The sequence below is a fragment of the Scophthalmus maximus genome, chromosome 3 (assembly GCF_022379125.1).
Source record: "Scophthalmus maximus strain ysfricsl-2021 chromosome 3, ASM2237912v1, whole genome shotgun sequence".
NCBI lineage: Eukaryota > Metazoa > Chordata > Actinopteri > Pleuronectiformes > Scophthalmidae > Scophthalmus > Scophthalmus maximus.
In genome coordinates, this window is record NC_061517.1 from 22484338 (window position 1) to 22507780 (window position 23443).

Here is a 23443-nt window from a genome sequence, read left to right on the forward strand (position 1 = left end):
CAAAACTCAATGACATAAAGGGGTGCCAGGCGACTTCCGGTGGACACCTGTGGCACTGCAGCTCCAGTGCACAGGCCCTAATTGCATTGTTCACAATAGCTCTAAAGTATACAAGATATTTTTACAACACTGGACAAATAGGACACATCTCTTTTTACTGGACTTTAATATAAATTCCATTTCATATTAATATGAATATTCAAAAAGAAAACATGTTTTTCAATAGATTCCAGTCATGTGTCCCACTGGCTGAATTGTATTAGGTCTACTACCTTTGATCCTACAAATTGGACAACCTCATTTTATTAGATTTTAGTGCATCTTTTATATTGATATTAAAAATGTATTTTTCAATAGCTTCAATGTCATATTACCCTCTGACTCCAAAGTACACCAGATATTGTTACTACACTGGAAAAACACACCTCCTTTTATTGGATTCTAGTGCTTCTTTATCTTGTTTGATTATTAATATTAAAAAATACATATTTTTTTCAATAGCTAGCCAATGATGTCATGTCACCTACTGACTACAAAACTCAGCAGATATTTTTACCAGACGGGTAAATAGACTCACCATTCTTATTCGATATAAGTGCATTTTAAATTTTAAGAAAAAGGCATTTTTCCAATAGTTTCCATGTGACCCAGTAGATGCCATCTTATTCCATATTGTATTACTACCCTACCATTGACGCTAAGAAAATGTTCCTACAATGTATAAAGAACCACTAAGTGCTAAGACGTTTAGTTTATTTCTTCCAAATACAGTTACCCCAGGTGTGTAACTGAGTACATTTACTGAATACTGCAAGTACAATTTTGGGTTAACTAACTACTTGACTTTTTCAGTTGAGTCATCTCAAAAAATTTGTAGTCTTGCATTTTCTCTGTACATTTTACTGATAATATGCTTTCACTGTAGAATATGAATGCTGGACATTAAGGTTTATGTGGGTAGGTTTAAGTCATGGTTTTAGTGCTTTTTCTTATTCCATGTTCTATTATGTAGTTTTTGTTTTGGATATCTGTGTGTTTTGTTTTCTCTCTCTCTCTCTCTGTGAGTGTGTGTGTGTGTGTGTGCATCTTTTAATGTATATTTCTTACGAGAGAATCATCTTGGATCATTTCAAATATGTAAAATTGCCAAACAAGTGTGATGGAATTTAATTGTAGCTGTACACATCAATGCTTGTATGTGAGTATGTGAATGTCACACTCGCCTCAACAGTTAATTAAATGTCATTTTCAATAGTGACCAGCATAAAATTCCACTACTCCTTTCTAATTTGAAAAAAAGGCTATCAGTTTAATGGACTTCTCCAGTTGTTTTTGTTGTCCCCCCCCCCCCCCCCCCAAAAGTGTGAGGTGATAGTATCTAGTCCCAAAATTAAATTATGAACTCTGACCAAAAGAGCCGTTTGGCAAGCTAGACCTCATTTACAAAATGTTGAAATGACTGGATATGAACTAAATGTATAGATGCGTAAATCCTTCCTAATTATTTCTGATGTCTATGTCAAAATGTTGCTTAATCGTGTGAATTGTTATCATATTTTTCATAGAGGGAGAACTTGCTAATTGCTTTAAGAGGCTAACTTAGTTCTAGATCAGGCCTGAAGTTTAGATTAGTTAGTTAAGTTAATATTTGGTTTAGTGACTTGAGGTTAAATGTCAATAACTTAATGTACTCAGTAAAGGTCCTCAGAGATGAAGTAATATGTGTGAATATGTGTATGTATGGGTGGGGGATGAAGGGGTAGGGACGAGGTTGGGGGCGGGGCATTCATGATGAATGATTACAAACAAAGCCTCTTGAGCCGATAGAGTGAAGGCATAAAGGAAGTGGGTCACAGCCTGCTGATCCACTGTTGCCTGGTTTCTGTGACTAAGAGGGGCACACAGTAAATACTGGGTGATTTCCTCAGAGCACATCAAAACTGCACTGCTTTGATAAACAGCTAAGCTGAATGAATTAATCAGGCCACATTATCCTTATTAGTGTAACGCTGATGTGTTCAGTTGATTTCATATTCAACCAAAACACAACCTTTGTGCTATAAAAAGAGTTGCATACAGTATTATAGCCAGATCACTCAGTGTAATGTATTGCAAACAATATTTGTAACATGACAATAACAAAATAATAATTACTGTTTCAGCAGCAAAAATAAAGATTGCAAATAATATATATTTTGGGGATTATACGAAAATAATCAGATAATTACATGAAGCTTCTTTTCACGAGTATGGAATACACACAAGTCTTTAACCAGAGTTCATCTTTAGTTCCTCTGTGGATGGAATAAACATTAGAAACACTTTATTGCCCTTTGTTACAGATTGATGACCCTCTGTGGAACAAATGTATATTACACCTACATAACCAAGAATGATTGGTAAATCAGTTTGCTTTGATATACTAATCAAGGCTAAATAAGTGCTTCTCAATGATTTCATGAATGGTTGACATTTATTTTGGGTGTAGGGTTTGTTTTGTTAAGCGGAGATCATCTTAGGGATTCATAAATAAAAACATGATCTCTTAATTTGTACAGTAGTAGAGCCATAACACAGTTTGCAGGGCTCCAGTGTTTACAGCCAATCACAGAGACAGCATTCCTTCTGCAATGGATTGTCAACTACATCAAAAGCATTGTTTGTATACACAATTTGCCAGGGACACCATTTCTTAATACCCTTTCCACATTATTTTTTTGCATTTGTGTTATTTACCAAATGAGCAATAAACCAAAAATTCCCCCAGAGAGTGAATTATTGTGACACTTTACTGTAAGTATCCATAGCAGCATCTTCCTAGTACTGTGTGTCCCATGCTTATGTAACATCAACTCTTAGTCATACAGGCCTGACTCTGCCTTTTTTTTAACTAGTGCAAGGTTTGGCTGCATATTATATAACAAATGTAACAAGCTCTTCAAAACTCTAGATTGCAGCGTTTCTCTTTGATAGCTCTAACCTTATCCCAACACAGCTATAGAAGTGAAACAATTTTAATGTTTTGCCAGTGGATGGCAGTATTTTTACACTGGTACATCTTGTATGACTTTCAAAGCTCATGGAAATGTGCAAAACAGGTACCTCACTGATCATGATGTTTCCCCATGTTGATAGTTTCTGCCATTGCTATTGTATACTGTCTGGTATTTATGTTTTCTTAATGTAGAATTTCCACATTTTTTAAATTAACAATACTGTGCTTGCACACTGCAAAAAAGATCTGCATCTGAATTGTCCACAGAACCTAAAGTGATTACATAATTGAAATAACGAGAGTGATATCATGGTGAAAACAGCCAATCAAAAACGGATGGAATTTTCCGTCTTTACTTTTCGGCTGCGATTGGCCTTCGGGACATACGGTAGCTTGTTGCTAGGTAACATCAGTATTATGCCTCTTCCTGAACCCAATAATCTGAATCACAGTGGAAATGCAACCCGTTTTTCATACTGATGTGAATAAATCATAGTCAATAGGCTATTACATTAACTATAAAGATTTTAGTCTTCAAATCAAATTTGTTGCTTTCACGAGTGACTTATTAATATTTATTAAACCTAATGTTGACGAAGAGAATATGTGCAGGCATTGGAAAGATTATATTCATCTCAGGAGGAATAACCTATAATGGCAGGTCTAGTCTTCTTACTGCATTTACTGTAAATGCTCAGTTTCTTTGTTTAACATAACAGGCTGTAGGGAAGGTTTGATAAAGTGTCAAGCAGAAAGCAGTTACATATCTCTAACAGCATGATGTATTATGTAATGGTATAAGCTAAAAGTAGGTTCTATTTATAAATTATTTAAACATTTCTTTTTCGCAAGTTTATTTAAGGATCGAAAAGAAAAGTTCTCTCGGAATTCTGTGCTCTCTCTCCTGCACTGATAATTGGATACACAAACACTATTTGTGGCAGGTGATGACCTCATCCTGGGTCTATGTGGGGAAGTTGTTAAGTTTGTTGTTTTATCCAGACACAAAGATTTCAGTAACTGACCTACTTGGTGAAATGAAAGAAGTCTGAGGCAGCTGAGCTCAGAATGGTCACTGAATATTGGATTAAGTCGGCTTCTCATCATAGGGATGATGTGCGGAGGCAGAGGTGAGATAGTGGAGGGGTTATCCGTTATGCTGACCCGCCCTTAGATACAAAAACATTCATTTGTTACACAACCAACACAAAGATTTCACGTGGCTGTGTTGGTACAAGAGTCATAAAATGTGTACTAAATAGAGTACTTCAGTTGTACTGTATCTGCCACTGATTAATGCAACTGTCATTGACTGTGCAGTACCGTGCTTTCACCTTCTGAGCAATTTGTCCCTGCTGTAGTGCTGCTTGCCAGGTTAGCTTCTGCCATCTGTTACTGTGCGTTTGTGTGTTTGCGTGCATGTGTGTGTGTGTGTGTGTGTGTGTGTGTGTGTGTGTGTGTGTGTGTGTGTGTGTGTGAGTGTGTGTGTGTGTGTGTGTGTGTGTGTGTGTGTCTGTGTGTGTGTGTGTGCGTGTGTGTGCGGTTTGCTTGCAAGTCAGTATCACAGTAATGTGTCACTTGCCTTACATGAGCATGAAAACAAGTAAATTGAGGTGAGCCTGAACTTCTATGTTAGACACTGGGGACCTTGTCAGGTTGTGACCTGACACATACTGTATTACAGTTTGCTCTGCTACAATAATATTTCAGTAATCAGTTTGCATTGTTACATTGTTATCTGCTTGTTATCTGCGTACCGTCAACTTGAGATTATTCGGATACAGTGCTCAATGCTTGTAGTACAGCAACAATCCACTGTTTGCAAATTGATTGTCAGCAATTAAAGAACAGGCATTGGGATGATATGTGACATTTCGCTTGTACAGATCATGTTGAGTCATGTTGAGCTTTATCTATTAGTAAAGGTAAACATTTATAACCATACAATATAATTAAAGGGACAATTTTAATTAAAACTCAGTGTGTCAGACTAAAAATAACTCAACTCTAGTCATTATCATAAAAATAATGTTTTTATTCAGCACATCCTACAGTGCAGGAATGCTGCTGCATGTCATAAATAAGAATAGCAATAGATTAAAGTATTGTTTTTGCACTGTTATGAAATTAGGACACAGTAATGTAATTGAAATTTCAAGCAGTTGTATTGAAAAGTGCGTACAGCTTTTTAATAAAAGATTATACATGCATTTATGCTGGTTTCTTATATAAAAACATAATCTTCACCTTTTTTTCACTGCTTCGATTTTAGCTGTTTATTTGCAGATGAAAAGAGGTTACTGTGACAACATCTTTGTCCTGCCAGTAATACGTTTGCAATGCTGCTACTCTTTTAGAGGAGGTTCAGTAGGGCTCATTGTGTTTATTTACTAATGATGTGCACATTTTAGCAACTGACATGAACATACAGTAGTTGGTAACTATTGGGAGCAGAATGTTAACGCAGTGTGTCGTGTTGCATATATAAGTGCAATTAGCAGCTGCTGCAGTATGGGGAGAGGAAGAAATAGTTGGGGGGTGTTGAGCGGCTGACAGAGAAATGAGAGAGAGAGAGAGAGAGAGAGAGAGAGTGAGAGCTTCCTCTACAGTATGTGAACACCGATCTGCTGCATTACTCTACAGTGAAATTTCTCTGTAGTCCTCCACTCCCTCCCTCTCTCCTCCGCTCCATCTCTCTGTAAACAGTAATCGCTCGTCGCGCTCACTGTCTTACAGCTTTCTGCGCTGCCACAGCGCATCTCTCTCTCTCTCTCCTCAGCTCCACTTTCTCCCCAGTGAGGATGACATCCCTGAATTTGATTAACCAGCGCAGCTCTCAGTCTGGCTGGTGGCTTCCGAGGGAGACCCCACATGAACGGGCTTACTGGACGAGGAGGTGCCGCATTTAAGGAGCTTGGTAGAAGACCCGTCAGCTGTAGCAGTATCTGAGTGAGTGCCATACTATTTTTACTCAGTTCATCAAAGATAAGGAAGGGGTGAGGGTGATGGCTTGGTTGGGAAAAGAAGGAAAACTGTATATTTGCTTTATGACTCAGAACTGCTACAGTGCTTTCCAATTTTCTCCATCTCAGCATGTTGGAACTGTTACATGATTAATTGATTGACTGACACTACAGCTGAGGATTTATGGAGTGATGACTTGGTAACACAGAGCTTATGCAGTTGCTGCATCTTGTCTATCAGGAGTTAGCGCTATTCTTGGTCACGACACTGAAATACTGTGTCTTTGTTTTTCCCATGTCTCTTCATAGGCATGTTTACTGTTGCATACACTCATCCCTGCGGTGGTGTTCAAACTCCCCACTGTTTATGTACAGTCTTGATGACACAGCTGCATGTTTCTTATTCAGATATCAAATCAATCTATACCAAGACAGAGGAAGTTTTAAGACAAAGTTTATCTGAATGTCATGCAACGATTGTACAAAATCGCAACTCACTTTAAACTTCCAGTTATAAAGGTGCTGTAGTAGTTGGAAGAGGGATTCAGTGCAGGAACAAAGCTGAAATGACAAAGTCAGAGCGATAATGTATTACAAGCTGGAGACTTTGGTTGGAAGAATGGATCTCTATGGTAACAGCAGGTTTTGCAGAGGGTAGAGGAGAAGTGCAGATAGCTTGCTGCATGTTTCGGGTACACCAGCTTGATCACAAATTACAGCACTGGCTGGAGTTTTGAGGTAAAACAAAACACAATATTGATGAAGAGATTGTGGGATAGACACAGAAAATGAATTTAAGGTACAGATAGACAGATGGAGCAATGATAATAATAGATACAATATACAGATATATATACTAATATGTACAGCAACCAGATCATGTATATGATAAGTTACTAAGTGTAGATTAGATTTTATCGATAAAAGGCTAAAAGTTGGCCAGGAGAACTGCAGTCACATCTGTTTGTGTTTATTTTCATCTGTAGTGACCTTTTTGTGGAGGCCCACCAGAATTGAAGGTGGATGGTACAGAGGAAATGCAGAACAGAAATGTTACTGCTTATGTGCATTGTGATGAAAGGGAGAGCTCTACTGCTCCATATCCTCAAGTGTCATTTTCCCAAGTGCCTCCTTCGGAAGCCCACACTGATCCTCTCTGTCATTTGGAACTGTGATGTAATGATGAACTGAATTTGTGAAGCACTCTCGCAAGTGCTCACCATGCTCGACCACTTTGCATTGTTAGTGCATCAGTGCCAGAACATTCATGCAGCTAGAGCATTCACATGTATCCATAAAGTTGGTTGCCACAGCGATAAGTGAGTGTTTTTACTGCCATATGAAATCAACCTTGTTATAAAGGACAATAATAAGCTTTGTCATTATATAATGAGTCATTGAAAGCTAATAGTGGCTTTAGTTGATTGGGTTTATACTCCTTCTATAGACTGGATACTTCAATTTTAATATATCAACAGTTGTTCCTGCAACTGGCTGCCTGGGAACTGCAGTCCTAGAGGTGCATTTGCTACCCCATTGAAAATTGTTTCAGGGTGGATTTCTTTCTTTCTGACTAATGTTTATGCATTCCTTTGAGTGTGTTGGTGCATTAGCTATCCAGTGCCACTTGCAGCAACTTCAAGCCAGTAGTTATACCTATGTGTCAACTGTGCAACTGTGTTTGCTGAGTCTGACAACTCTCAAAACAATCTGAAATGTCTCTCAGCGTGAAATGCATTCAAATATTAACATGCATTAATTGTGCTAACCATTGCCAAAGCACTGGGCCTAAAAAATGCAAAAGCCAATAATGCATGGTGTTATAGTATGAAGCACAGATTCTATGGATGCATTCACGGATTGGTTCAGGTTATCTTCAAAGCCTGTTGTAAACTATGGAGGAGAGATGCTTGAATCAGAGAACTGCTGCAATGTCAAAGGCCAGCAGTGTTCAATTACCAATTTGCTGTTGTCATGACAATAGACAAAAATGTCTCTTAGTATAGAGATAGGATGGAATTAAAAATCACACTGCCTGGGAGTAGGTGGGAAGGGACTCTGAGTTTGTTTTTTGGAGAAGAATCTATGCCACTACAGCATTGCAACAGGTCTGTTATTCACCACTGCCTACAGGCCATACAGTGGCATTGTCCCCTGTAGACTGAATGTAGAGCAACAACATGACTGGGATACAACCTCTCTCCACTCTCCCCCTCTTCAACAAGTCTGACTCATAGCCCAGCACACATTATTAAACCAGCGATAAAGACCTCCATTACTGAGTTGGAGGCCAATATTTCTCTGTGAATGTTACTGTCCGATTGCTGATGAGCTCTCATACACAAGCAGTGTTTGTGAAGCATCTCTGACTTCAGGTACTGTAATTATATGGCATGCGCTGATTTTAGAAACAGGCAAAAGATATATTGGATAATTTTCTGTACAGGTTTATGCTATGTTTCTATAAAAAATAGATACAGACAGGCCGGCTCAATGGTCAAACTGTCTTTCCTGTGGTTGTAATGAGCTTTTAAAAGAATAGTTATTAGTAATTGTTCCGAGGAAGCTAATTATTGCAGCGGAGGAGCCCAGCTGCACAGTATGTTAACTCAGCTCATTATGGGCAGTCAGCTATAGCACTTGAGTCTGAGAGGAAGACAGTCAGATCTGAGTGCCATCTGGTGCCTAATGCTAGGATGGCACCCTGCCACAAACTTTACCACTGTTTAGGAAGTTCTCCACATATGTATATGACTTGAGATTCACATGAAAACTCCCTTCATTTGGCTGAAAATATTTGGGGGGATCAAACTTTCAGGGTCGAACTTTTTTGGACATATCTGCTAAGCCAGTCAGCAGGGATATGTACCACTGATGTAATGTGCTTACAGGCAGAAGATCAGCAGGCAGTACAGATCGCTCACCCCACAGACGCTTTGCTCATGTCATCATCACTCATTTCAAGCCACCTGCTCCTGCATCACGTCATGCCAGTCAGACTGGTGAATCCCAGGCAGTATTCAGTTGCAGCTTGGGAACATTGTGTGTGGCCTGTTGTGTACTGTAAGTGAAAGACCCTCCCCCTTCCCAAATGACCCTTGAAGCATGATGATTAAATCAGTCACATTTCCTTGCAAATATTAGTAAGCACCAGAGCCTTCGCTACAGAATCATAATATCCATTGTTCATCTGTAGTGTCTGCGTAGTTCTGCTTTGCGACTACATGTGATCTCCTGAGCATGTCCCGCTGGTCACAGACGGGATAAAAACGGCAGAGTCAAAAACAGAAACAGACTATAAATAACAATTCACTTGGCCACAATGACGCAACAGCGAAAGCACAAAGCAACCCACCACCCTCCACATGTTAGCTGAGCTCGAGTCAAGCATGTTGCTGTAGGGAGGAGTGGGAGGTGAACCTCTGCTTTTAATAGACATGCCCCCTCTATCGCCCCCTCTTGTGCCTGCCTCTTGATCACAAAAGCTGCCAAAAATATCCAGTGGTGGTAAGAGAGGCTGTTGTGCAAACACAAGCATGTTATTTATAGTCTCTGTTAAGCTAGAATATGAGTGCATATTTCGTCGGCACAGTATGGATCTCCTATTGTATACTCACTAAATACCTATACTGCGAACTACATACTGTATGTGCTAGTTGTGTGTGTGTGTGTGTGTTTGTGTGTGTGTGTGCGTGTGGTGTGTGTGTGTGTGTGCGTGTGTGTGTGTGTGCGTGTGTGTGTGTGAGTGCACCTCATCTCTGGAATAGACTCCCACTACATTGTCAGAGAAGCTCACTTTGTAGAAAATTTTAAATCTAGATTTTAAACCCACCTCTACTCATTACATTATAGCCGACCATAGCACATCATCACTTGTTTTTTAACTTATTGTTTTTATGTATGTATGTTGTATGTTTTATAATTGTTTTAATTTTGTTCAATTGTCTTATTGCTGTTTGTTATTTTATGTGTCCCTTTTATTGTAAAGTGCAATGAGACCATGTCTAATAGTGATTTAAGACTTTAAATTAATGTTGATTGATTGATTTATTGATTGATTGATCATGTCACTGCATGATTGGAGTGTTATGAGCTACTGTAAGTGAAGTCTTCAGTGCTTGATTGCTAATTGATTGAAAATTGCTTTTCCTTGTACCAATGTCACAGTTTGGTCTTGAGATGTATTTAAAGGGGGCACATTTGCTCCATTACCAATTTATAAAATATTAAAATTTCTGATTGCAATAATAATAACTGTGATCCAGGGCTGATATACTTGTTTACTTGTCCAAAAGGTTAACATGTAGTTGTTTGAATTATATAGGATGTTGTAACATTTATGATACGTGTCATAGCAAACATGGAATATAAATTATTCCAAATGACAGACTGGAAAACGCCATCTACAGTATACAGTACGATTATAGAAGCAAAGAGTTTTACATAAGAGTCAACCCTTCAGTTTCTGAGAGCGGTTGTACATCAAGATGGTTTATTGTCTTTTTTCTCTCCCATTCCCAATCTCTTCATGCTCTCCACTCCTGCAGGTTAGAAACTTCATCCATCAACTCTCTACATAAGACCACTTCCTTTGGAAAAAACGTCATTCATTTAAAAGGAGAAAAACAACCAGAATTCCCGAACACATGTCACAGGTATTACTGCTCACATGGTGTGTTTCCAGAGCAATACAGTCCATCTGTTGACAGTTTGCCTTCACACTAAAGCTCAGCTGATGTCTGTGTGTGTTACTGTGTTTTATGTATTCCACATCACTCTTGTGCCACAGACCAGCTACAGCTGAACACGTTCTAACTTGTATTTCTCTTTAACATATGGGATAAAATAACAAGTGAAACAACATCATAAGTATAATCACTGCTATGAAAAAATATAATTATTTTCCCTTAAACCTGTTATGTTTTATAAACTATTGACTTTTTACAAAAATGTCATGTCAATCTTTGATCTGTGTGGTGATTATTTCATTGGATTATGTTGTAAGTTTAACAAAGTTGCATGACTGTCTGTTTTACTGTGCAGCCTCCATCAAGAAATTTGTCAAATTTTCATCTCTGCTGAATCGTGGTCTAACATTTTGTACTGACTACTTTGTCTTGTTTTGTAATCATTACGAAATACTGACGCTAAAATTTTGCATGTAGTTCAGCCCTTTATATTCAACTCCTCAGCTTGCAGTGATGTAAGTTAAATGACGTCTCAACTTGAAATCAAAAGACTTTTGCAAGTTAATTAACATCGTAAGATGTAATGTTCCATTTAGGCTAATATGGACATATTACCTCCATTGTCATATCTGTATTATTCAAAACGTAACCTCCCTTGTGATGTGAACTCATCCTTTGCAACTTTAGTAATTTTTCCACATGCTGGTTCAAGAATGAAAAGGCCAGAATGACGGACCAATTGCAGTGCATTGGATGCCATTAAAATGTGCAAAAATGTACATGAATCTTGTAATAAGTGTTATAGTGCTTCATTTCTTTCTAATTATACCTCATTAATTCATGTTATGATCAGATTATAAAGCATCCTCTTGTGACCTGTCTCTTAAATGTTTTGCAAATGGCACATCTTTCTATTTGAAAGTATCTGGTGATTCTTTGAAGTATGGTTGGATTCAACAATGTGGACCCATGGCTTTTACTGGCTGCAGCCCCATGGTGTGGCGCCATGTTGCTGTGAGCATGTGTCTGCATTCTGACTGAGTGTTAGTGCTTCCATACTCTATGTGCTGTGACTGTGTCTGTGACTGTGCTGCCAGCCCTGCTGTTTCTCTGGTTTGCAATGCTCTTCAGGCACCGTAATGCTTTAATGGCATATCAAATTATATCATCAATCGCTACAATGAAATGGTCTATAAGACAAGTGCAGCATTGAAAACACACACACACACACACACACACACGCACACACATAGTACTATAGTAATATAGTCATAGTATTTTACAGTAAGAAGATATATTTAACACAGATACACTCTCAAGGTAGGCTATCAAAGTAAATATACTCAGATCTACGGGCCCTGGAGATAAATTAATCAAAACTATCAGAGAAAAGTTTTGTCCATGCTGTGTTCTTGCCTCCAGGTTGAGCAGGATATCTCACTTGTCCAGAGGAAGATGTCTGACCTTGAGTCAGTGCTGCAGCAGAAGGATATAGAGTTGAAAGCCTCAGAGACTCAGAGGACAATCCTTGAACAGGACCTGGCGACCTATATCACAGAATGCAGTGTGAGTACTGTGTGTGTGTGTGTGTGTGTGTGTGTGTGTGTGTGTGTGTGTGTGTGTGCGTGTCTATGAGAATTTGACTGTGATGAGTGCAATGGGTATTGATATAATTTAAATAGACCACATACTACAAACACCCCCCGCGACCCTTAAATGGATAAAGCGGTAGACGATGAATGAATGAATGAACATACTACAAACACTTCTCACCATAATACAATCCAACAGCACGTCCCCCAAAATGAACATAAATTGATATCAGCACCTACAGTATTTAAAACACTTTCAAAAAAACATTTTTAACCAGTTATTGCAGGGCTACTACATTAGATGGCATTCATTTTTGTTTGCAGTATATCTAACAACCTGTCTGAACATACATGCATGTATGTCTCGGTTGCAGAGTCTGAAACGCAGTTTGGAACAGGCTCGTATGGAAGTGTCACAGGAGGATGATAAAGCACTGCAGCTCCTGCATGACATCCGGGAACAGAGCAACAAGCTTCAAGAGATCAAAGAGCAGGTAGGACGGCATCATGGGTGTTATCTTGGTAGGTCAGTGGGCTGAGATACATTTACTCCTGAAGTTGTGGGCTCAAGACTGGATCAAGGCAGAATGAAGCAAATCACTGATTAGATCACCTTACAATCAATCTAGATTTAAGGGGTTTTTGTTTATTGGATGATTCTTGAAACAGGTTGTTGTAGTGAAAACAAGTGAGATGTTATCGCTCAACTCAGTTATCATTCACTTCTTAAATTGATAGTTGCAGTAATGAGTACCATATGTTATGCAGGAAGTGGTAAATGGCAAAAATAATCGTCTTTTTGACTATTTCATAGTGACAGTCAGTGGGAGCAGGGCAAATCACCAAGGCTGATTGTGTGGGGGCTAAGTGTTGATTAGATAGGCATCTGATGTTGGTACCCCACCAATCTATAGCAATGCAGTCAGTGTAGCATTAAACACCTTCATGTGCAGTAATGACTTATGTTGCTGTACTGTATTTATTTTATTGTGTATCTGTATTTTATTGTTGTCCTAACAGAAAAAAAAGTTAACAAGGACATGCAATATAAAAATGTAGTTCATGTCATGTGTACGCAAAGTTTATTTAGAAATTCACTTTAAATTAAATATTTTATTTGTAAGAAAATGCATCGTGCCACATTTTCAGACAGAAGAATAAAGACTGTATTAAGGGTGTATGCTGGGTCTACTCATTGTGAATTGCCCTAGAATCAGGAATATTACTCATGAAGAAAGAGACCGGGGGCTTTGCTTGTAAATGCAGCAATAATTATTAAAATCAAATATGATTAGTGTCTGACATGAACGACTGTTTTTGTGTGTGCTTACATTTCTGCGTGTGTGGCAGCACCACATCACATAGTATTGCCAGCTGTGAGAATTAAGCTGTTCCAGGACTGACAGTTTTGTACAACAGATAAAGAGCATGAAAAATCATTTCCCTGCCATTATGCACCACTTTCTTTTAAAAAGGTAATAGAAAAGCAACCTTTTTTTTACATTAGTGCTGGTTACTAAGCACTGAAAACATTGTGCAATGGTTGCTATGGTGATGAGAGCCTTATACCTACGAGTGAAGAGACCACCGATGCAGTGGGCAGGCTGTCGTGAAGCTCATACTGTTTAGGAAACAGAATTTTTGACCATCAATAGATATTCTGCAGCAATGTTGCCTCACAGCAAGAGGTTTCTGGGTTGGAACCTTGCGGCCTTTCTGTGTGGAGTTTGCATGTTCTCCCCATGTCTGCTTGGGTTTTCTCTAGAACCAGCGCTTGATATTGTTTGCCTGATAATATCTGCTGATTTGAGGCTTTCAAAAACATTATGTTTGCCTGTATGCCCAAATGAAAACTTTTATTTTCACAGAACAAACAATGCAGAAAAGATCTGCATGTACATTTTACATTTTCTCTTTATTTTTCCAGATCTATATATATTTTACATTTTTTACTGCCTAATATTAGTATCGGCCCCCCAAAATTAGAATTTTTTTTTTTCTATTTTAGATTTTTACAGAAATGATTGGATGCAGACCCATTTATAATGTTTCACACCCTGTTCCATCTCTGTATCTGCCCCATTCTTTGGGCCTTGGAATCCTTCAGGATGCGCTGGAGCATCGCAGACCTCACAGAGGTCAGATTTGTTGCCAGTAGTCTGTCTTTACACACTAAAGGAACACTGTCAGCAATACAGGTGTTAGTAAAGGTTCATGTAGCTGGATGTGTATCTGTAATCTTTGCAGACTTAAAAATTACCAACATTGTCAAAAGAAAACATTTACTAAAAGGATTATGATTGAAACAAAAAGAGTCTAAATCTTCAAATTAATGAGGATAACTCATGCATATTATCTGGCATATGTTCCCATTGGTGCCTCTCAGTGGGGTATTTCTGCCTGCTAAATCCAGTATTTCATCTTGAAAATCATCTGTCTCCCACGCACTGTCATATGACTGCAGTGTTAACATTTTTATGCAGAAGTCATGCAGTGTTGGATCAACAAACAGTAGAGATTTAGGATAGATTTATTTTCAGTGAAAAGCAATCTGTGCAAAAGCATTAAGACCTGAAAACATATGCAAAGAGATAAATTCACTAAAAAAGAACTGCAGAAAACCATATTGTTTCTGTCTTGGTTTGTTTAAACAAAAACAAAGGCTCTGTATGAGATGACTATGAAAAGTCTGTACTTAGCGATCTCTTACAGTACTGCTAATATAACATAGACAAACATTTATGTAAATATGAAAGTACAGTAACATGTTGAGTTTCCTTAGTATTCTGAGTATTTATTACAGGTTTAACACCACAACGCATGCTGTGTAAGCACTTTACAGGACAAGTCACATTCACCCATGTTTACCGCACTTTCTCATTCACACACATTCATACACTGTCTGAAGAGCCGTCAGAGGCAAGTAAGGGTTAAGTGTCTTGCCCAAGGACACACTGACATGCGGACTATGGGAAGTTAGGATCAAACCGCCAACCTTTTGGGTCAGTGGACGACTGACGCTACCTCCTGAGCCACAGCTGCCCAATATTGAATACATTTTGTTCCTACAGTATAAAATGTACGGAAAGTCAAATGTTTTTTAATTTTTCCTTGTTTACTTGCCTCTTCTAATTTCAGAGGGAGAAGAAAGCAGGGAAGAGGGAAAGACTTACTTTATTCATCTACTGTGCCTTTAGCCACAGTGATAGTGGTCACCCATCCATTTAAGGTATTACAAACAACTTAATTGGCCACTTTCAGCACCAAACTAATGGGGTGAAGCACTGTAATCAGTGTCTCACATCACCGTACATCACAACCAGCCACCAATTCCTCTTGAAAGAATAAACATAAGTTAGTTTTCAAAATTACTGTACTCATTATTTGTACAGTTTTTTTCTTTGATCACAGAGCATTCAGTAGACAAATCATACTGGTACAGCATTAAAGTGATTGGTTCATTTTTATCAATCTCTGTCTAGACAGGGAAGCACTTCTTGTGTTTCTTATGCACATTATCCTTAATTCAGGCAGTGGTAGAGCATGAGACTTGTCTGCTGACCACTGGTTTGGAAAAGGAATGGAAACCCACCTGCCTGAGTGCTGCAGCTGAACAACAGATTTTTTTGTCCTGGATGATTTTGGCTGCTCTATTTCCTCACTTCCGGAGCTCTCTCCTGACCATCCATGGTCCTCTGACCTATCCCAGGTGTTCCCCTGTCAAGCGCTCGTGCTTCTAATCTGCCGTGTCCAGCAACTTTGGTTTATAGGGGACTTCATCATCAGAGATGTTGAGGACAGATTGTCAAAAATTTGGAGGTGCTCTGCATATGCAAATGTATGGGATATAACAGATAAAACTTCCAAACATTCCAAACATCCCGCTGTCGGTACAAAAAACATTCCCTTTCAGCAGTCTCAGCTATTGTAGCAGTATCACAATTCCACACAGCCAGCTAAAAACCAAAGGTGATCTTCATTTTCACTCCCAAATTGCAAAATAGTTTGCGCCTAACAACTCGATTTTCCCCCGTGATTGATATCTATCTAAAGACCCATCTTTTTTCTAAATTATAAATTGACTTGATCCTTCATCACCTATACTGGGACATTGATGTTTTTCTTGGGGCATTATGATCACCACCTGTCAGTTTATTGGTTGCTGAGCACCTGTTTCCCGATCTGTTTGCTGGTCACAGTGATAACCGTGGCACATTTCCCACACAGTATTCTTAGTCATTTTGGAAACAATGGCTGCTTGATTTCAAACAGAGAAGGACAAGTGCAGGCTCTCATTTCAAGCCAACTATCCTTCTTACCAGCTGAAATGACACCTGTCAAATTTGATCAGCTGGAGCTCATGGAGCTAATGGAGCTAATGTTACCTTCATGAATTGTCTTTGGTTGACTCTAGCTGGTTTTCAAAAAAGCAAAACATAAAAGAGTCTTAATAGAATATTGCATAACTGATAATGTGCTGATATGAGCCTGGTTTTATAATTTTCTTTATTTCATTCAAAAATAACCCTATTTGCCTGCTTAACTCACTTACTTTGCTCTTTTTTGTTTTGTAAAGACCAAATAAAAAGACATCCCTCCGCAACAACATAGAAGATGCAGAGTATGGCCCTCATTAGAGAACCATGCACATGCAAAGTATGGCCCTTATTAGAGAACCATGCACAGTGCTTTGGCATGTAGATAAATTGTGGGGGGGGGTCATGTAATGTAAACACCTTGGGGGTGGGGGGCCCGGATCAAAAATCTTACCTAGGGCGCCAACATTGCCAGCAAAAACTGTGTTTACCTACTACATCTCCTGCATTCTGCCAAACAGCAGGGTGAAATAAAGAGATGCTGCTGTCATTACTTACTTACTTACAGTAAAGTCAGAAAGGAGAGTTGAACTTAAATTCAATATTTGTCATCATTGACATGCTGTGTTTAAGGGCTAAGGATACCGTGGATAAAGATTATAAGCAGACCAAAGATAACCAATCGACAGATGATCACTGATTTAAAGGCCTTTTCTGTCTTGTAAGTTGCTAGAGTAAAGAGTTGATGCCCGCTATTCACTAGATTGACACATGGTTTATGTTGCTTGAATGCTTTTTTCAACACATCTAAATGATCCACAAAGGATAAATTCTAACACAAGTGATGTTTGCTTTAAAGTTGCCTCCACATGCTAGAGAATTAGCCCTGGAGAGAAAATGTAGAATATGTCTGCTCCTCTGTTATACGAGAATGCAGTGATTAAACACTCTGCGAGGCCTCAGTTGTTTGTTGTTGACGTCATATTGAAAGATGAATTCCCTCTCTTTTAATTTCCTCATACTGAGTCATTGTTTTGCCAAAGAATTACTGGAATTTGAAAATCATATGGCTTTCATTGACTTAGAAAGTCACAGTCAGATGAAAGATGGTTCTCAGGAGATCCTGTCAATTTTCAATGACAGGGATCGTCAGTCTGCTCCTGTGGAGGTAAACTGATCAGTGAGGTAATGCACACAGAGTCTATTACAGCTACATAACTGGTGGCTTTTCTTACCTGACCCATGATAAGTCCCTGTACATATTGAAGGTGAACTTGAGCTAACTGGTCACATATAATTCCATGGTTACATATTCACCCACTCATTTTCCTTCAGCAAAACTATTTTAGTTTTGTTTTCACCGTGTCTGAGTGGTCTATTTCACTTGTCCGGATCTCATCGGTGTCTCCAAGAGGGATGTTTCTTTTTATCAGCCTGACGGACAGGCTGATGTGCCCTGTAAGCTGATGAGGAGGTTGAAATTATACCTATTAGGCCGTGACTAATTACTATTAAAAAGGCATGTGCATGTAAAAATTTTCTCTTAACATCCCCTTCTCTGCTCATTGGCTTTTGATACCATTATTTTGGTAATACTTGCTACCATATTTGAAGTATTTCTGTACTATAATGACTGCCAAAAGAGTTGACATATAATTGCCCTTATACAAGCTATTTAATTTCCTCCACTATGCTGAACTATTTTCATCCTGTTAAGTTTGAATGCAGCACACCTAAAGTACATCTCTTATGAACAAGTTTGCTCTTATGAATGATGGTATCACGTCAAATGATACTGAGGCTGCTGTAGAGCCGTTTCCACTTCAACTGTAAATTATCTGCAGATTTTCCCCAAAATGTCCGTGTTACAAAGGCACACATAATGTCTACTAAACAAATATAGTGAAGTTGAATGGATAAAGTTCTTAAAGTGCAGCTACGTTTTGGCAGATATATGAGGTCTGCTAAGTTGAATCTTATTTTGGTCATATTTGTTTCGTTTCTTAACGTTGTTGATCGTCTTGCATCTAGGACTATCGCTTCTCTGTTCCCTTCTCTTCTCCTCTCCTCTCCTCTCTAATCTGGGAAATTCTCTGATCTTTGCTCAGGAATATCATGCCCAGCTAGAAGAGATGAGAGTTTCCATCAGACAACTGGAAGAGGACCTGTCTGCAGCCCGTCGCCGTAGCGACCTGTATGAGACTGAGCTGAAAGACTCTCGACAGAGCAGCGAGGAACTGAAGAGGAAGGCTGCAGACTACCAGCACAGGATGCAGAAGGTCTACACTGTAACTAAATCTGTAAATGATTCTCAGTTAGATAGGAAAAGTTTTTAGTTAATTTGATTTGATATATTCTAGTAGAGCTTACAATTACAGTGTAACTCAATGTTAAAATGTGATGCTATATTATATTCAACTGACTTGTAGTCATTAAGAAGTTGCCATGATCAATACTGGGAGAGGTCTCACTGATTTTCCAATATCTTCACAGGCTAAAGAGCAGGGTCGAGCAGAAGTAGAGGAGATGATCACCAAGCTGGAGAAGGTCATTTATGATGTTTACTTAATTGTAATAAGATTCTGTGACTGGTGAGGATGCCAAAAATACAAATAAGGACACTGATGATCACAAGTTGGAGTGACTTTAACCAAAGATCCTAACATTAAATGTCACTTAATGTTATTCATTATATTTAACCTTATATATCATGATGGTTGTTTTTCTTTTTTAGACCAACACTGAGCAGCAGACAAAGATCCATGATCTTCAGGAGAAATTCACGAAGGTAGAATATTTTTAGCATGGACGATGGATGAACAACTTCTGCTTCCGAAAGCAAGCGATTGAACAGCATTTAGCTCTTTATGATGAGTGTATCAATCCTGTCTTTACTCTCCCTGACCTTAAAAATAGACTTACTGTTTAATTATTGGCAATATAGCGGTTTTGTCTCATTAGTCAAACATAATCTCATCCTAATTCTTTTTTCCTAGAAATTATTTTTTTTTTAAGTACCATCCATTCTGCCAATAGCACATGAGGCTGTGGTGCTGATAGCGAAAACTGACTAAGTTCACGTTCTGATTCTCATGAACTAATTTAAGAAATAATCAGTAGGATCATTATTAAAAAGGATAAAATAATGTGGATTGTGTAAGACTGTCATAAAAGGAGTGTTTAGTAACTTGTTTACTAGTAGCCACCGAATGAGCAAATGATGCCAATTATTTCTTATGCTCCTACACTTTATCAACAACAAGTGCACTGGAATCTAATATCACCAATGTTGCTTAGGGTACAAAGAAGGTGATGCAGCCGCATTCATATCTGATTCATTTTAACATGCATGATTGTTATGATCATGATCAAGATGTTTTTATTTTGACTCAGTTCTTTTCATTGATATAGTTAGTAATCATTCTACAGTAGCATGTTGTATCAGAGATAAGATGTCCATATCAACTTTCTATTATATTATATTTTCTGTACATAACCTGCAAGGACAGATACTTTTTGATTAATATTGTTCTCCTATCATCTAGGCGTCAAAGGCCAGTGGTGAGGCGACAGACCTCCTTCAGAGTATGAGATTGGCTAAAGAGCGCATGGAGCGCGATCTTGAGAGGCTGCAGAACAAGGAAGACTCCAGTGACAGCCTGCGTAGACGCCTCCGTGAGACTGAGGTACACACACAGTACCGAACACACAGCCTTGCATATATATGTTCTGGCCCCTTCTGTCTGCCTCATTTGTTGCTTTGCGATATTCCCTGCAAAAATTAACCTGGCTTGTGTATCTGCTAAGCACAAAGAGCCCATAATGTATGTTCTTTTCTGAACATGTTGTTTTAGCACCTACCCTGCACACTTGTGCTGTGATACAATGAAAGCATAAATGTTGTCACTGTTGATGTTCATTTACTTAGGGATTTTTGTATGTTCTGGTTTGTGAAGCTACGTAGTTGCCCTTTTCTTATAAAGGCCACAGGATAAAGCTAAAAACAATGATGCCCCCCTGCAACAATCATAGTCTCAGTCCTTTCACCCATATCACACCAGACAGAGTGTAGGTTTCAGGTAGTAGGGAAATACACAGGAACAAACATGCAATGTAAATGAACCTTTCTTTGCTCACCAAAGTGTGGAGGAGTGCAGATACCAGCAGGCCTTTCATCTTCTTCACCAGAAGTATCTATATCAGAAGCATGAATGCACTGGCATGGTATGGTGGCACGGTGACATGGTTGTATACAAGTATTTACTCATTTTAAACTTTCAAAGTAGTTATTTTTTGATCTATTTTGACACAATTCTTCAATACTTGTATATGGATGAAGTATTTTTTCATTTATGTAGTATCTGTAGTTTCCTCTACAGTATGCATGATTTTTTTTAAGGGAACTGTAATGGGTTCTTCTACAACAACAATTCACATCACATAATACATAAATAAATGCAAATTAGTAGAGGTTCCTTTAGAGTGTTGAGTCAAAGGAAAGAAAATATGGATGTTGTCAAAGTTATGCAGCTCCTAAGACCTCACACTATTACACATGAATGCAAATGGCCTCTTCGGAACTTGGAAAAATGAGATATAATCATTGCAGTGGTGCAGCGCTAACAAGCCATATGTGTAATGGAAAAATTGATGCAGTTGAATCAGGAAGACAGAGAAAGGAGATGTCTTAAGCAGAAGTATTTATTAAAGGAGCACAATATTGAGGGGATTTCTGGTTCATACAAAGATCAAAAAAGTGTCAGTGTACGATGTCCCAAAAACCCTCCCGATCCCGGTCAACGTGGTGTATTTAACTCTCAGAATCATGTCATCATCAAACAGATAGAATGGCAACAAAGCATCTCCTTAGAAAAGCTGTCCCAGCCTGCCATAGATAAGATGACCTCGCACAGAGAGGAGAGGAGAACATTTCAGCGACAGTATGGATTCAGCTGCTTTATTCGTTCCTCCTTGAAGTAGAAGACTTGAGTCATATTAGCATCACTACTAATTGTTTTTGATGTCAAAATAACAGAAAGCAGCTTTCAGGACTGTGGATCTTGTGACCCGAGGTTGCATTTTATATCCTTTTGGTCAATTGAAGCCTATATGTGTATGTGTATATGTGTCTGTCTTTGTTTCATTACTGCTGTCCATTTTGTGCAGGATGGTAGGAAGACTCTTGAGAACCAGGTGAAAAGACTGGAGATTGTTGAGCGCCGGGAGACTAAACTGAAGGATGATATCCAGAGCAAGGCCCAGCAGATTCAGCAGATGGCAGATAAGATTCTGGTAACCCACCTTTCATCTCAGAGCTAAAATAATCAGAGGAGGTGTGATATAAACACAGCTCATTGTCATCATTGCAGAGGAAGAGCTGTTTTGCATAATTTTCATGAAAAAAAATTTCAGGTTATTTCTGTTATTTCTACATACACGGTGCAGAAGGTCAACCCATATAATAATAATTAGTCACACCTAATATTGTCTAATTTCCAAAAACCCTCCACAGCCATGATACACCAATGATGTGCTTTCAATTCCCCTGTAGCTTTAATAAGGTTGGGGCAGATTACACCTTTGTTATTCTTATTACTATAGAGCTTGTTGGCACTTAATCCCATGAATATACCTTCACCCTGCTTCAACCTGATCAGAGGTCTGACCAGCCAGAGCAAGTGACAAACAACTGAGGGGTGTGCTTGGGTGACGTTAATAGACTTTTTCATGTAGCACCACTAAAGACTGTCCTATAAAGACTTAGGCTGCTGAGAGCAACTTCATGTAGGAATGGAGAGAACTTATAAGACTGGGCTTTTTGCATAGCCAACCTTTTGATTTCTCATAGAAATATGAAATATTGCCTCAATTTTATTTAGATTTGCAAGTTCCAGGGCTTATAGTATTGTGTATTAGTATTGTGTAAAAGTACAATAAAGTGTGTCCTAGGATTGAAATCATTTTTATGGATGGTTTTGTGTTTCATGATCCTGCTGTCTTCCTACATCCATACAATGATTGGTCTTATTATTCATTCATACATAAAAGTAATTAATTGCCTTGTTGAGACTTTCTTGTCAAATATATTGCATCGACAAAGCATGTGAGGTATGTAATGTATGAATTTCTTACTGGCTCCATTACAACCAAAGTGTATTTGAAAATATGTTGAGGCACACTACCACTGATCTCTGATAGGTGTTTGGGATTTGAGCGTCAACAAAACTAGTTAGGAAGTGGTTTTCGGGCTACATGTAGCCTTTGTGCATGTGGCTGTTCATCTTTATTACGCAGTGTATTTTTGTGCAGGAGCTGGAGGAGAATCTGCGAGAGACTCAAGCCACAGCCCAACGTTTTGAGACTCATCTGAAGCAGAAGGAGAAGCTTTATGAAGAAAAGATAAAGGTAATGTGTCAGCACACATATGAAGAGCCTTTGGTGCAATGTAAAACAACAACAAATTACAGGAAGTGCTCTGTGCTATTTTTAGTGGTGATGCTTTAGCCATTTGAGTTGTGTCTGTCCTCTTCACACCATTCTCTATCCTGTTTAGTGATATTCTGGTTTGGGTTATGTGGGCTGCCTGGTATTGAGCAGGTGCTGGAAACCCAGATGAAGGCGGACATGGCTGATAAGGAGATGCTGGAGTCCAGTCAGAGCAAATATGAAGAGGAGGTGCGGGAAAAGTGCAGCATCATCAGTGAACAGAAGGCGGTAAGAACTGACCAGCTTGGCAGTGACACTATATCAGGCATATTTTTTAAACTTATCACACTGACATAGATTTCTTGTTCAGAATAATCTCAGTTAGGTTATTGTAGATCACACAGTATTGAGCCCGAGCCTGATTCCAATTAAAGCCAGTGATGTGAATATCCAACTGAATATT

General features: G+C 38.7%; 1 protein-coding gene across 5 annotated transcripts in view; it reads left to right on the top strand.

The window, feature by feature from the left end:
• The first annotated feature begins 5607 nt into the window (after positions 1 to 5607).
• LOC118313825 (citron Rho-interacting kinase) overlaps positions 5608 to 23443 on the top strand; it is a 41436-nt gene continuing 23600 nt past the window's right edge. For 2 of the 5 annotated variants that reach the window (XM_035639741.2, XM_047330708.1), the window contains exons 1-11: positions 5609 to 5944; positions 10506 to 10613; positions 12069 to 12212; positions 12613 to 12732; positions 18663 to 18842; positions 19048 to 19101; positions 19289 to 19342; positions 20100 to 20240; positions 21721 to 21846; positions 22864 to 22959; positions 23152 to 23268. In XM_035639741.2, coding sequence (XP_035495634.1) covers positions 10605 to 10613; positions 12069 to 12212; positions 12613 to 12732; positions 18663 to 18842; positions 19048 to 19101; positions 19289 to 19342; positions 20100 to 20240; positions 21721 to 21846; positions 22864 to 22959; positions 23152 to 23268 — 1041 coding nt within the window. In that variant the 5' untranslated portion in view covers positions 5609 to 5944; positions 10506 to 10604. Of the gene's footprint in view, positions 5945 to 10505; positions 10614 to 12068; positions 12213 to 12612; positions 12733 to 18662; positions 18843 to 19047; positions 19102 to 19288; positions 19343 to 20099; positions 20241 to 21720; positions 21847 to 22863; positions 22960 to 23151; positions 23269 to 23443 lie in introns of all 5 variants that reach the window. The other 3 variants (XM_047330707.1, XM_047330710.1, XM_047330709.1) reach the window with 2 other exon arrangements.